The sequence below is a fragment of the Neopelma chrysocephalum genome, unplaced genomic scaffold, assembly GCF_003984885.1.
Source record: "Neopelma chrysocephalum unplaced genomic scaffold, ASM398488v2 Primary Assembly neopelma1_23, whole genome shotgun sequence".
NCBI classification, from domain to species: domain Eukaryota; kingdom Metazoa; phylum Chordata; class Aves; order Passeriformes; family Pipridae; genus Neopelma; species Neopelma chrysocephalum.
Window position 1 is genome coordinate 3,906,462 of NW_020897691.1, and position 16,815 is coordinate 3,923,276.

Below are 16,815 nucleotides of genomic sequence, written 5' to 3' on the forward strand. Positions count from 1 at the left end.
TCCTATCTTGTTAAAATGCAACTATAAGAATAATTTTCTCAAGTTTTTGCTTTGAGCCTATTGTCACCTTCCTCATCACGTTCTTACTTTTCCTCATGCCAATTTGTATGTATATCCTAATTCTCTTATTCATTAAAGATGGTCAAGAAATGCAGCACCTGATTAAAAAGGAAAATTATTGGGGAGAGGAGGGGTCTAAGAAGAGCTGAATAGCAAATAGCAAGAAAATCACTTTTACATTCAAGAAAACTTTGTGTAATTTCACACTTTACTGCCTTCACGTAATTTTTAGGAAAACTCCATATAGCTCAAAAAACCCTTACACCTAAGTTTTATGAGCTATTGCAATCCTTCACGTTTACTGGAAACATTTTGTATTAAAAAGCAAATATAAATGCCTAATTCCTATGTAAAAATAAATTTTTATGTGCAAATATAGCACAAGCATTTCATTTGCTGTTATTGCTGGTGGCTGCCTAAAAGCTTTTACAGTTTAGAACGTTTATATAATTTTCTAAGTGTGTTTAAGCAATCTCCCTGGTAAAGCCAGAAAACAAGCTACTTCTCCAAGAACCATTACACACAAGTTATATGCCTTTTGGGGGGATTCAGATCCTTAAGAATCATGCAAGTTTTAAATAGATATTTGAATGTGAAAGTAAATATTTACATAAAAGAGGGTGGTTTGTGCTTATGTGAAATAAGCATTCCTATTAAACCTCTAAGCAAACATGAAGAAACACATCCAAAGATGGAGAAAAAAACCTGCAACCCTAGACCTCTAATTTGCTGAGGTATTTGGCAGTCCTTTACACACGAACATAGTCATCACCCTCTTGAAAACAAATTAGCAGCATGCATCCAGAAGCGGTAGATGATTCACGAACAGTCATTAAAGAAGATGGGCCAATAAAAGACTACTTGCTACTAGTATTTAGGACTAGGCAAGCCCTCAGACGTTTCTAAAGGATGCATGAGGAAGCTACAGAAGTGCAACGCCTGCAGCTCTGAGCTTCAGAGACATGTCTTGCTCTAGATCCCCCTTTCCTCTCAGACTGCTTCTCTCATCTCTTGAGGGAGGCAAGCATATGCAAGTACACAAGGAGGGAGGAAGACATGCTGCACTGCAAAGTGCCAGCAACAACAGAGTTTGGGAAGATCCTTGTGGCTTCCACATCAAGTCTGAGAGAAAGTCAGCTGGAAGACTGGCTAACGAACTACATTCATTTTTACTGTGTGATATTGAAATCTTGTTACAATTTATGCCTATAAAGGGTTTCTCTGCCAGAAAAACAGAGTAACCACTTCGGCTAGGTATTCTTGGAATGGGAGACAAAAAAACTGACAAGGATAAAGGGTAGATTTATTTTGAATTTAACCAGGTTTTGTCACCTTCCCTTTTGTAAAACAGGCTTGGAGGGCAAGGGATTTTTGTGGGGGTTTTTTCTGTATGGTTTTTGGTTTGGTTTTAAGATAATTGCTAAATGTTACCTCTGGCTTCATACAATTTACTTAGGATCGTATTTTTCCAATTTTAACAAGTTGATGTTCCCAGGATAAATCATAGATTATTTACCTATTGTTATGCAAAATTCCTTATCTATAAACAATTGTATTTTTTAAATGATACACAAAAATAGGACTCACTGTTAAGAGCAGATAAGACAGCTTCGTTTTATCTACTGCTGAATCCCCCAGCCAGAAATCCTCAAAAGTGTAACTACCACAAGAAACCATAAAACCACAAATTTTCTTCTTTGTAGGGCAACGAGGGTGTTCTCCTTTTGTTCTTTTCAATAATTGTATTGTTGAGCTTGTTTTGCTTATTTTTAATCTCAGACTTCCCCACAACAAATTTACGGAATTCCATGGAAGTTAATTGTGGGTAACTTTTCCTGAAGGTTATTAAGAGACATAGATATTAAAATCTGGTCTAACATTCCTTGGATTTGCATTCCACACCTACTAAAAAAATACTTGCCTTTCAAAAACCCATACATCATTTTCTGTCTTGCATAAAAATTATAATTTTTAATGGAAATCAAAAAGTTTCATGGAGAAAGAAAAATCCTTTTACCGTAAACCACTTTGAGTCATCCCCAGTTCTTGACAAGCAGATGGACTTTTCTTTTTCCTTTAACTGGAGGTCAATTTTATAGCTATAATAGTATCAGAGCTCATCAAAAACATCTGTGAAGACATTTTTGCCTCACCACTGCTATCTTTTGGCATATTCTCCTATGCATGTGCCAAATTTAGCAAATCTCTCTGATCTCCTGATACAGAAAATTACTCTGATTGCGTTTAGATGTTCACGTTTTGCCAAATTCTTACCTGCCTCAATTTTTTAACTTGTAAAATACAGCCATTCAGTGCAAACATATATAATTAAGCATTTCATTCACAGCAACAAACAATGCAAGAACACAATTTTTATTATTGCTGTGGTCCACTGGCTGACTGTCCTGTAAACATACCTTTCAGATGTTGCCGGTTTTTTGGCTGGTTTGGGTTTTTTGGTTTTTTTTTTAAGAAAAATATTTTCAGTAGCTCTATTAGCAATCTATTCCAATAGCCATCACATACCAGAGAAGACAGAAAAACCTCTTAGTTCTAATTCTCAACACTTCTACTCATAGATAGAGTTTAAATGCAAGATCCTCATTCCTCACTGTTCACACTGTGAACCAGGATGGGGGAACCTCTTCCTTGCTGAGGATTAGGCAGCCCTCTCAAATACCCCTAGCGAACCACACCCTACCACATCTCTTAGCATTATCAAACACAGCTATTCAAGCATAGGTCTTTTTCACAGTGAGGACACTGGTTCAGAGCAACACTGCTGGCAAGCACACAGCTAAGCACCTGACAGATCTCAGATAAACAACCACACTGAATTCAAGGGGCTGCAATGGCTTCTCTACTGAGAGCTACAGAAATGTGAAATCAAGTCAATCCCTTTGTCCTTTATCTGTGTATCAAAAAAATTAATTAAGCAGCTTACTAGGTCCTAATAGCAATATGACCTATATGCTGTGATCATACATATCAAAGAGCTACTTACATTCATATTTAAATCTGTAACTAAAACAACTGCAAACTTTCAAGATGTAAAATTATTTAAGTGTAAAACTTAACGTAATGTCCTTTCTTATTGGCACTGAAAATCTGCTGAGGTCTCTGATTTCTTACATTGCTAGGGTAAGATTATTTCCTTTTATTCAATGTCATTAAAATGGGAATATAGAGAAAAGCTGCATCAGTGGCGAGCTATGATAAGAAAGTAAGCACTTTATCATACTAATGAAGTTGATGCTTTAATATGACAGCTGAAATCTAAAGCAGTAAATAATTAGCAAAATCACTGGAATAGAGGGATTAACAGGGTGAAAAAGATGTACAGACTCCCAAGAAAATAAAAATATTACCGATCCACAACCGTGCAGTTCTCAAAGTTTGGCCCCTGAGAAATTTGCCTCTATCAATAATAAAGAATGTGGTAAATTATAATTAAATCACTTAAATCATTGCATAGTAACAGTGTTCTGTTGAGTTTGAAAGCAAACCATCTATACTTTAAGCCTGTACATAAATGGAGGTAACCATATGAATCAGCAGTTACACAGGGTGTCTCTTTTCAAATGCCTTTTTAGACAGAGATCAGGTAATTATTAAAATTGACTTTATTGTTAGAAAACCTCATCCAAAAATCCTACATTTGGGTTGGTAATGTGCTTTAACTATGCAGGAATGCATCAGAGAGAAAAAAAAGCTCAAGAAAAAGACTTGAGCTGATATTAGCAAAAAATAATGGACTACCTTTCATTTCAGTAACCCATTAGTAAATTAAAAGGGGGCCATCATCCTCACTTCAAAAGGAGAAACGCAGCATTTTCAGAGGAGGAAGGAAGAGATGGAATTTCACTGTTGCTGCACGTAGGATTTAGGTGACTGGCAAGTCAATTCTGAGAACAGACACTGGACTACAACTCTGCCCCCAAAATGCTAATTGGCTTGTCCATCCACACATTGACACTATTTCCAGCAGACAGCTGTACTGCTTACGTTGTTAGATATACTGTGTTAAACACAAGGACATCACCTCTGACTCCACAAGTTGTGAAACCACTGGAGGCTAGATGAGTCTTCTGGCCAAGTACCACAACATGATTGCACTGTTCACCGCCAAACATCCCAACTTACAGTTGGCTGCCTCTTACTGTATTCATTTCAAAAACTCAAATCTCATGAATACCACTGGACTTCAGAAATCTTCTGAAGTCTTCTCCTTCATGTCATATTATAAACTGCTGTAAGCATTGAAGGGCAAGTACAGATGAGCCTTTTTTTTTTTTTTAATTGCTTGAAGACACATGTACCAACAGGATGAAGTCAAAGGCAGGTAGACCATTCCAGAGACTGAATGAAGGGTGGTGAGACACAAGTCCCAAAGGGTCACTTAATATATTGATATATCTTCCTCTCTCTTTTAATGAAATCCCTAGGTCATCCCAAAGATGCTCTTTAAAAAGAGCAGAAAGCCAAACCCTCATTTCCATTTCATTAATATACACGACTCTGCCACAGTGCATCAGAGACCAGCCTGATGACAGTCATTCCTGCAACTAACTTCATGGTAATACCTCATTAATGACAGGCCTCCTTTCTTCCTAACCAGAGAAGGCAGCATTAAGAATATAGAATGGTTCAGGAGACAGAACACTGTAGCTGTTCATTCTTATCTGAGCCAACCACTAGGGACAGTAAGTGACAGGTGTCTTCTGATAGCTGTCTTACGGGTCACAAATAAAACAATCAAACAAAAAACAAACAGGAAAACAAAGGCACTACAGATGTCTACATTATTGGCGAGGCCCTGTAGTTTCTACAGAGATGCTAGTGACTGAATTCACAAGCACTCAATTCTTCCCATACCTGCAAAACAGGCACTGTCAGTCAGGGCTGAGGCTCTGGGAGGGTAGGAAGGCCACAGTAAATGCTGGCACAAACATCTCCAGCTCTGTGGATAAGTCAATTGACTCTCTATTTAGAATTTTAGGTTTTAGCTCTAATACAAACACGAGCTATATTACTGTAAATAATCCACATTTAGAACAATTCCTCCACATTTATTTTCCAGTTCTCCTTTTATATTGCTAGAATAGCAGATGGATTCTTCAGATTAAAGGAACTAACACAGAGAAAGTAGTTCCCACATCCTTCCAACTCATGGCCTATAGAACATGCTATTTAAAGCTCAAAAAGTATCTGCAAGTTCTAAAATTGCCCCATTACAAATCTGCATCTACAACCACTTTTTTAGACAGAGGTCAAATTATCACAAAAATAACAGCAATTCATCAGTTGTATTACTTTCCTTGGACTTTCTTATATTTCAGACTGCTCTAGTTGAAAAAATCCCTTTTGTATTTCAACCAAAATACAGTGGTACATGAGGAAAAAAATGTTTAACAAAATCCATAAACTTCCCTTCTTGCTGCAGTAACATAGGAAACAGAGGTGCAAAATTAATAAACTACTTATTGATTAAAAAGGATACAAAGGAGAAAAATATTCTTCAAACTAGAGGTCTGTGAGACAAAGAGCACAGCAGAAACTAACAGAAGTATAGTATCATCCAGTGGCACACAATAGCTGGAAGCTTTACAATATGCAGCCACATGACCACTATCCCACAAGTACAGCAATCTGTCACAAACACTGCTTAGCAAGCTAATGACATCATATATCCCAGGCTCCTAACTGAAGGATGCTACAGACAATCAAGGATTCTGCAAGGTAACACCATCAAGAGGCTTTTAGAAGCATGGAAGGAAGGGACACTGAAATGCTAAGAATACCTGACTTGACGGTGGCAGAAGAAGAAATCACAGCAAAGAGAGAATATTTTTGTGTTTGCTGTCTTGTCTTGTTCAATCCAGTCACAAAATAGGAGATACACAGAATCAAGCAAGTTATGGAGGACTTTCTAGCATGCTTGGTAACAGCTCCTAAGGCTCAGCATAATTAAAGATTATAAAGATATAATTTACACATTCTTTGCAGAAAGCCATGAAAGCAGGAAATTATCTGAACAGTCTTGATAAATTTAGGTCTTGAGAGTTGCTGAAACTCAATAAAAGGCTTATTGATTTGGTAGGGTAAAAAATCCACAACTTAATAAGATAAAATTTTAATTTGGAAAGGGGTTTTTTCCCCTGTTTTTTTTAATCATCACCTTCTTGCAGCAAAAAAAAAAAGGAGATAAGAGTAATGCCTCCAGACTTTTACGCATGGTTATACTTTAATGGTAAACTGCATTTTCTACTCTAGAACATGCACAGTTATAGGTAGATTCTTATGAATGGCCAAAAAAAATTACACTGAACCAATATAAGCATGATGGACCACTTCTTTTTCCCTTCACTCACAGAAGAAATCAGATCTCCTCCTGCGCAAAATGGAAATGCTTTAGTAAGTTTTGCTATTACGCAAATTTAACATTAAACTGTCAACTGCCAAACAACAGACAACTCTCGGACATCAAACCCGTATTCATAAGCTAAAAAACTGGCAAAGAGACATGAGAACATTTAAACACAGAGGCCAAGTATGGATTAAAACTGCAAGTATCTCTGAAAAATTAAGCATATCATAAACAGATTTTTAAAACAGCACAGAATAAAAAACTGAGGTGGACTTAGAGAGGAAATAACTCTGGTTCTTCAGAAGACAGCACAACACCTACAAGTCCAAGGGGAAAAACCCTGACATCCAGCAGACCAACCTATAAGAAAGTCATAATGTGTCATCTGGATGGAGGATAGCTGATGGTTGGGTCTTAGACTTCAATACTGAAATAAGGAAACCTCTCTTCTTTCAATTAAATTAGCAGATTTATTAATTTTAAAGTTGTTGGGAGACTGTCCCTGCTCCTTACAGGACAGTGGACTACCTGCGGAATTATGTAGACTACACTTGGATAATTGAACATAATTAAAATCTATTAAAAATAACTGTTTAGCTAAACATCTGTGTTAGTTAAGCAACAAACTCAGCACTAATAAGAACACAAAAATAAATTTTTCTCTTCAAATACATGTGTAACCATCTGCAGGAGTTTGATGTGCCGACCAAATAGCCTAGACAGCTGATTTGTCTTCAGCAATTCATCAGATCATTCCAGAGAGCCATCTGCTTTTGGAGTCCTCCTTTTGGAGGACTCTGAAATGAAGAAAAAAAGCTACCTCAAGATGCCTGTATTCAAAGAAGTAGCCCTTCAGTGTTTACATCACTTCAAATAAATGGGAAGTTAGTAAAAATATTTTGCTGAGATGTCTATGCCACAGGTGAAAACAAAACAGGTCTGATGGCAAACTGTGAATAAACAAGTCAGTATATAAACTTTAGCTCTATTAAAGTATGCACTCAATTCTATATCCTCACAAGATCATGCCACTTCTCTGCATCTCTGTTTTCCCATTCACATTACAGGGTTTCTTCCTCTCTTCTCTGAACCAATTTGAGATTAAAGGAATAAACAAGCAACATTTATTATGACAATGTTGTTCTATGAACAGTTAACCACTGCTTTAAGTGCTTTCTGTATGTGATTTCAGACACAGCTTAGCAAAAAAATATCTCATACATAAGCTGGCAAAACCATCATAATAAAATGCTCTGATTCATAATGTAATTTCCAAGGCACTAATACTGGAAATTAAATTTTCACTCCTCAAGATTGCCCAGTTGTAAGCCCTATATAAAAAGTATAATTTCCAACTAATAAACACTCTAAACTAAAATTTGAAGCTGCATCTTAAATACTGTGAAGCATAGATAGTTGAAATACAGATAGAGCCCATTTTTAAAAAAGGACAGTGATTAATTTTTGTAATATTGACTATAGACCAAATTAATTGTGACAGTTTTAAATTTTCTGAAATGTGGAAGAGCTTTATCTAGGTAAATAAAGGGGGGAAAAGGAATCTATTTTTTCCTATAACAAGCCAAATTATTTTTTTTCTAAAATCTCCTCAATAAGCAATAATCAATTCGTAAACATTATGAGTTAAAATGAAACTATGCTGAAGGTATTTAACCCTCTCCCCTCTTACCTAATCCAAAAAGTAAAAATATTTTAATACTTATATTCCTACATGTTTCTGAGTTTTAGTTTTAAACCTATTGTATGCTCAGAATAAATAGTACTACTAATAATACAAAACATTAACTAATAGGCTGGAATTAGTGATATGAAAAATAATCATTAACTATTTCAATATCAGAACACATCAGCATATGGAGCAATAAATAGAAACAGTTATGTGGGCTTAATAAAAAGCAAATATATTGAATTAGAACATGATATTGGCACAGGTTAAAAGATACTACTTGAATTCATCAAAGTTTCAAGGTTTATTAAAAAAGAATAAGTTTTAAATATTCAGAAATTTAGATTTATGACTACTATCAGTATTGGGCCAAACCTGATCCTTCAGTACAATCACAGAGCTATTTCATCTTCTTTTGTATGAATACTTATGCAAAACTAATACATAAAAAACATAGAGCACAGGCATTTTTTACACAATGATCACTTTCATTTATCATTGCGCTAATTTACTGTGAAACAAAAAAACATTCTGTTCATTTACATTCATTGAAAGAAACACTGATGACATTTTGAACTAACAAGTGATATCTGCCCTGACTCTTGTGTATTTTACTAAAGCACCCTCCACAAAGAAGTGCGCATATGAGATGTAGCAGAATGATGCAGCAGTAGTGGTGCTCATTCTGGACAGCTCATGCTGGTGGCTCCTCCTGTACTGAGGGGGCTCTGCGGTCATGGGAATTTCTGTAATAGGCAAAAGCCAGTGTTGGCAATGGGAGATTATGTGAGATGGTTTGCAAAGTCCAAGGGACTGACAAATAATTCATCCACCAGATCTAAAGACTGCAGAACCTGCCAAGAAGTTAGATGCGTTATAATTGGACAAGAAAGAGAGGTGATCATGGTCACCATACCTTTAGTTACTCTAGGAAGAAGAGGAGTGTAGAAAGGGTGTTTTTCAGTTTGTTTGAAGCCAAGGACCTCCACGGCAGCCCAAGAAACAGGCTGAGTCTCAGTGCAGCCACCAGATAATGGTGACAAGAGGAGATGTACAAAGAACTGGGGAAATAAGGAATTAACCAAAAAGCAAGTCGAGTCACCTGCAATGTCAGCTGACCAGCACATACAATAGTGAACAACAAAGTACTGATAAGTGCTTCTACAACAGTATTAGAAGCCTAGAAATATGTTAGATAGGAGACTTTGATAAGGAGATGGCATCTGAGATACAAAAAACTCGACATGCAGAAGCAGCAATTTTCAACTACCCATACGCAGTCTGGACTAATGTCACATAAGGACAAGATGCAGAAATACAATTTTTTGGATGCAGTAACTGGTTCCTAAAAGAACTAGTCTTAAAACCCCCAAGAGAAGCTCTTCAGACCTTAGTCATAAGTGGAGCAAATGACTTGTATCAAGTTGTAAGTGGAAAAACCTGATGTTTAAAAGTAATCACAATATAATTAAAAATAACACTAAAAAAAAATGGAGTATTTCAATAAATCCAGCATAATGATATTTAATTTCCAACAATGACACAGATAGAAGTGGTACAAGAATTCAAACCAAATGAAAAAAAACTAAAAGGAGTGGTTGAAAAAGCATGTGAGAATGCAAGCATGAGCTGTTTCAAAAACAACGTACTAGATGACCAGATAAAACTGCCTACCACAGTTCTAATAGAAAGCAAAACAAGCAGATAGAGACCTTCTTAACAAAAGAGTAAAGGAGACAATCTCAGTGAAAAGGTCAACAGTTTAAAAAACCTGGAAACTTATCCAAAAAGGAAGAGGAAAGCACATAAACCATGACAGATCAAACAAACTGAAAATAAGGGGAAAAAGGAGAACTTGCAGAGTTTACAAGAGACTGAAAGAAACACACTCACCCATTTTAGGGGTTTCTTTGGGTTATGGGGGTTTTACATTGGTTTTTTGTTGGGGTGATTTTTTGGTTTTGAACACAGTCTATAATTAACTTCTGGAATTTCTCACAGGGTATTGTATAGAAATATAAAGAATCTAGGGAGGAACAACCTTATCTAGCAGGCCAGGTTTGGGGTTGACCTGCTGATGAGAAGGACCTGGGAGTCATGGCAGACAAGTTAACTATGAGCCAGCAGTGTTCCCCCACAGTCAAAGCAGTCAATGGTATCCTGGAGTGCATTAGGAAAAGGGTGGCCAGTAGGTTGAGGCAGGTGATCCTGCCCCTCTACTCAGCACTAATAAGCCGCATCTGGAGTGCTGTGTCCAGTTCTGGGCTCCTCAGTACAAGAAAGACATGGAGCTCCTGGATCAGGTCCAGTGGAGGGCTACAAAGATCATTAGAGGACAGGACCCTCTCCTTTATGTGGAAAGGCTGAGAGAGCCGAGCCTGTTTAGCCTGGAGAAGAGATAATTGAGAGAGGATCTTGTCAATTCATACAAATATCTTCTGGGTAAGTATCAAAGAGGATGGAGTCAGGCTCTTTTCAAGTGATGCCCAGAGACAGGAAAAAGGGCAATGGGCACAAACTCAAACATAGTAAGTTCCACCTGAATACAAGGAAAAACTTCTCTACTTTGACAGCGATAGAGGACTGGAACAGGCTGCCCAGAGAAGCTTTGGATTCTCCTCTGAAGATACTCCAAACTTGCCTGGATGTGATCCTGTACAATCTGTTCTGGATTAACCAACCTGCCTTAGCAGGACTAGATGATCTATAGAGGTCCCTTCTTACACCAATCATTCAGCGATTCAGTGACAAAAGCTGGTGGTCAATAATTTCTCCACGCAAAGACAATAAAGAAAGAACATTCATGGATGTCTCCTCTAACAGTCCCAGTGCAGCAACTACAGATGCTGGAGACGTACGATGGAAACAGACTGTAGAAGGTGTACAGGCCCACATACCATCCTGAAATAGCACGTTACTGCCAGTCAGAATACAGAGCTAGATGGACCAGTGGTCTGACCCAGTAGAGCATTTCTTAACTTGTTATATTCTAAAGAACATGTTAAAATAAAGAAGTCTAAGTAAACTGTAAAAACAGAATAGTGAAAATTAAGAGGACACAGTTACCATGTTCAAAGTATAATAAGCCAGTCCATAGTATAAAGGGCTTCCCTTTGTCACCTAGATTTTGGAAATAGTTCCAGCAACGCTCCTTTCTTAATTTCAGCATTTTTGTGGGGCTAGATGATTGAATGAAAAATCAGCTGCATGTACTTTTCTATTCTAAGATGGTAGACAAACTGCAGTAGATCCCTGTCAGCTCAAAATTAATTTAAGGAACAGAATAAGCTGAACAGAGAAATACACTTAAAAATTAAAACAACATAAAAGCATTCTATACAACTAGAAAACCATATATTTCTTACTTAACATTAATTTTTCCATGAATAAGCAATTGTTGTTGCCAGAGTTTGCTATGCAATTGTGGTTGAGGAAGGAAAAGGAGTCCCCAAGGCAGCTTCTAAACAGGAGGCTAAGTGATCATTAGTAATAAAACTACTGATATTTTTTGCTTGTATAATAAAAGATTTTCAAAGTGACAGTTTCTCTAGAAGGGCATCAGTGTTCCTAGACATATAACGTTTCTCCCAGAGAGCAAGTAACTATTGTAGCAACAAGCACTAAAGTTATTGTCATAAAATTAACATTATCCTTACGTAATGAATGCAAAATCAGATGGCCCAGTTAAATGAAAACAGACTCCTTTAAATACTGCACTGCTTCAACATTAGCTTTGATCATATTGCACTTGAAAGGTGAGAGATACTCAAGATAAAATTAATCCTCCACCATAGTGTTTACTCCTTCTCTGGACAGCCATAGCAATCTGTGAAGGGATCACAAAGATAAATTTGTGTGTGTGTGTGTGTGTGTGTGTGTGTCCCTTTGCTGTGTGCCTCTCTACATTTCATCTGCCTTTAGAATCAATCTTGCCTTATGCCTGGGAAATAAACACATAGCAAGAGCTGGATGTTTGTTATGCATCTGTGCAGTGTATAACATAATGGGGATCCAAAGTACAATAAATACCTCTGAGGGCTATCACTCTATAAATACCTGGTGTACAGACACACACACACAGACCTTTTATAACACTTAATTGAAATGTCTCATCATACTGGGCAGAAGACTTTTAGGACTAAATCATCACAGCCCTTACTCATCCAAAAATGAGAAACAGAGAGATTCAGTCTAGTTTTTCCTATTCTGCCATCCTAACTCTTCTTCCCTCTGCAAGCAAATTGGTGGAAAATCAGAACAGTAATTCCATTCACTCCTCAAAATCAAACAATCAAACATAAGCAAACAATCAACTATAAGCTCACAGTATAAACTTGTCCTGAAGCCAGGAGAGACCAAAATGACCTTGTCACTTGGCTGCACCCCTTCCCCAGAACATGCTAAAAGCTGCCTTTTGGTCCTGACCAAGCAACAAACAACTTCTTCAGCAGACAAGAAGCACAGCTGCCAACCATACAGAAGCAATAGCTATCCCTAATCAGCTTGATGCTGTTTTCATTCATTACTGAGATAAAGTAACAGGAAAAAATGGATTTTTTTTTTCTATTTCATAAATGCTGTATCATAGGAAAAGGGAGTGAAGGTCCATCAGCTGTTCAAATATTTCAATTAGCTGAAACAGAAAATGCACGTGCAGAGAAGTGATGGCTTTCTAGCTAAGGCAATGGACTAAATATTTTCTCCTTTCAGATGACCATAAATATTCTGTCTCAGTTCCTTTTACCTAGGAATAATAGCCCCTTATCTTATGAGGATAAGAACATAGTACATTAATACATCGTAACACTACTTTGTAAATGCATAAAACTTTTTAAAAAGAGGACACTATTACAAAAAAGGACACAACAGGGCCAAAAAGGCTGTCCATAACTTGCCAAAACCTCTAAAGTCAGGATTGTGTTTCCCATCTCTCAACTGAAATATCGATCAGCTTGGGCAATTAAGTAATAGAAGAAAGCAGAGTGAGGTACACAAAGGATATAATTAAACTCATTCTTTTCCCTCATTCTGAAAATCTTTAGTTTGGGACTTTGTGACACAAAGCTAATAAAGGCTCTCAATCATTCTGAACTGATAATTACATTAAAATAATGACACTTGACTGTGGACCTATTACTAAATTTGTTTAGAATCACGTAAAGCTGCCGAGTTTCAGTCACCAGTCAATTCTGGGTCTATTTGAAAAGTCCATGAACTAAGACTACCCACAGCACCCTGTTTGACTCAGACTGAGTGAGCCATCTCTTATCAGATTCCTCTGCTTCTATTGGTGTTATTTTATGCTTTTAACAGTGTTGTTGGTTTATGCTTTTACTAGAGGCTTTTTGGCTATTCTGGCAGCTTTCAGCAACAACCTACTGCAGAGACAGCTGCCCTTGATTCATCCAGATCCTGACGTGGACTGCCTACCTGACTGCAGAAGCACCAAGACCTGCTGCCTGGGTTTTATTGAAAGAGTCGTAAACCCTTCCTCCTCACGAATTTGCAGAGAAGCATTGGTTAGCACCACTCAGAAACCACTAACCCACTTTTTGTCAGACCAAAAGTCATTGCCTCAAAGAGACAGCTGGGTAGCAAAATCTTGAGTAACATTAAGTTCCTAAATGATTAATTACCTGAGTGCCTCACAACTACTGTTGAAATACCACCCTTAAAACAAAGTCGTGAATCAAAACTATTAGTAGTGGTAGTATTCAGCATAGGGAACCAGAAAAACTGCATGAAGCACTGAAAGTCTGTGGTGAAGCCAACAATCCAGTAAAATATTTTCAGAAATCAGTTTAAATTATCTAAATATCTAAATTATACTTTCTACTATGCAACATTTAAAAAAAAATAGGTCCTAGAATAGAGAAGCTTATAATATAGGAAGAGCACTACAAGGGATTTCCTAGGTCAAGGAACAAATCCCCTGCTGTTGCAGATATCACAACATATTATATCCTTAAATTCCCTCCATCTTAAATGCACCTGGTTTCTCTTACACAGATCTGAACTGAGAAGCTAATCATTATGATGATTAGGAAATTTATTTTGATTTTCAAACTACATTTTATTTTTTATTTAATATATATGTTCACAAAAAATATTTCTTGAGTTTCTGTAATTCTATTTTTTCCCTCTCTGATGTATTATTCCTTTCAGAGCAATTAGATTTCCTTTTGGCCTTAAAACTTTCCTACACTAAGAAGACACTGTCTTTTTATTTACCACCAAAAAAAAGTTCTCTATCATACTTTCCTTTTCCTCTGCTTCATTTTGCTTTGAGTTTCCCTGAACAGATTGAGTTTTGCTAACAATTTGCAAAACAGCAGTAATATTTCTCTACTGGGAGATTAATACTCTGAATGGAACATACAGAATATATGATTTAAAACTTTAAAACTGCAAAATAAATCTTTTTTAATTGCAAATGATCTTTGAGATTTCTATCATTTTAATTTCTTGCAGATATGAAATCCATGTCTTAACATTTAGTTTATTCTACAATTGAAAAGCTGCATGAGTAACTTTAATGTCAGAATTAGCACTCTTCTGCTTTGGGATACTTGACTGAATCTCTAATCAGGTTTGCAAACCCAAGATGTGAGATCAACTTTGTCGGCAAGATCAATTACAAAATAATACACCTACTGTTTTGAGGCAGAAGTATCGAGCACAGCTTTTTCCCTTCTCAAATCCCTGGACTAATTTACCGAATAACTGCAAGTGATGCTTTTCCTCTGCTACAAACTGAAATCAAATAAAAAGTTATTTCTACACCACTAACATATCAATAACATTAGAATCTGTTGGGGTTTTTTTTTAAATAAACTAAAATCCCAAGAAATAACATTTTTATGTACATCAAACTTTTTCTCTTAAGGCCTCTTAAAGGCTTTAAGCTGCCTGATTTCTAGTTTGAACATTTTATTTATGTCTATTCCTTCAGCAGGTCTAAAAATTCCAGACACTTAATTTGCAGAATACTTCATTTTTTCAGTTCCTCCCAATATTTCTGGGAAAAAAAATTATCTCCTTTACAGGTTGAGCAGAGTATTTTTCAAAAAATGGTCTCCTGACATCATCTCAGTTTATACTAAAGGTTATCTCATATAACATGATACTCATGTATGCACTTTTATAGAAAAACAGATTTAGCTATATTATAAGAGTATTTTTTCACCCTATCTAGGAAACAAAGTCCAGAATCTTTTCTGTCTGGCATGAAAGGCTCCACGGTTCATGTTTTTGTCTCCCCACGTTGGTCTAATATTATTATATGGTTTCAATATAATATACAATATTATATACAAATAAACCCTGATAGCATTATGTATTAATCCTGCCCATTCAGTCTAAATAGAGCAGTGACTGCAGAACAGCATTTGCTTAAAGCTCCTCACAGTTATTTTTTTAAATGGGGGCAAGGACAGATAATAGCAGCAGGTATGACATATGTTATGGCTCTATAAAAACAAAACAAATTCCCTGAAAAAAATATGCAGAGTAAAAGCTAGACTCAAAATATCACATTTCTTTCCAAATATTATGATTCTACACAGTAATCTGACTTAATTAATATACATAAAAGATTTAAAAGATGTTATCAGAATGAAGTACAAAATTTTTACTAGCCTTATGAAAAAGCAGAATTTATATAAAATGCCAACAAATTGCCACGAGTGCATTCTCTGTCCTCTGTAGCTACAGACATGTATAAGGCATAAGAAGTAAAATTCTATTGGACATTATAAGCTTGTTTATCAGTTCATAAATTATGTATTTCATTTCAGTGCTGAACTGTAAGTGGGAGTGCAAAGCTCTCCTTTCACTAGATATTACAGGGAAAAGTAACACTGTTCAAGTTCTACTTAGCAAATAAACCTAAAAATAACTACTATTATTAAATTTAATTAGTATTTCTGACAGTAACCTTATACAAGCCATCAATATCTTCAAGAAGACAAAAAACAACCAAAAATAATAGAAAAGAGGAAAAAAGGAGAAAAAAAAATCTTCTCCCACAAATAAATAACAAGATTAAAAAAAATGAAACAAAATTTTGTTTTTTCATTCTCACATGTGGTTCCTCGACAGAAGAGCTGCAGACCATGAAACAGACAAAAAAAATTCCATGTACACTGCAGGTTGCTCAGACAGAATTTTGTTAATGCCAAATTCTTGAAGCCTTTCATAAACACTAAATTCACTTCAAGTGCAAAACAGGTAGATGATCATGGGAACTCTATCTGTACCAATAAATGCATGACAGACTAGCTTTTTTGGTATAGTGAAAAAAAAGGGAATACTAATCAAGAAACATTAAATACCAGCTAATACATTTTCCTTCCATAGTATCCAAAATTTATGTATCGCAGTTTATTTCAAGAAAAAAAAATCTGTCCAATATTATTTTTAACAACAAAATTGACAGACATCACTATTCAGCTCTGTTGAAGGAAAACCTGCAGAAAAGCAGTGTCAAGAAAAAAGGGAGCTAATAGACAGAGGTAGTGAACAAGCATGAAGTCAAATTCAATATCATCCAGATACTAAAAAAATGGCAAGCCAAGACAGATGGAAGTGCATCATATCTCCATCTATATCAAATAAATTTCATCATCCCAATAAAGAATTTTTGTCTTTTTGATGTTCACCCCAGACAGGAGAGTGGGGAATTGCACTGACAATTTATACG

At 36.2% G+C, this 16,815-nt stretch overlaps 1 protein-coding gene across 10 annotated transcripts in view; it reads right to left on the reverse strand.

Annotated features, from left to right (window-relative positions):
• RYR2 (ryanodine receptor 2) overlaps positions 1-16,815 on the reverse strand; it is a 394,099-nt gene that overhangs the window by 310,565 nt on the left and 66,719 nt on the right. The window contains exon 1 of one of the 10 annotated variants that reach the window (XM_027684635.1): positions 5,669-5,705. The exons of the other annotated variants lie outside the window; for them this stretch is intronic. Coding sequence (XP_027540436.1) covers positions 5,669-5,683 — 15 coding nt within the window. The 5' untranslated portion in view covers positions 5,684-5,705. Of the gene's footprint in view, positions 1-5,668; positions 5,706-16,815 lie in introns of those variants that run through there. 10 annotated transcript variants of the gene reach the window in all.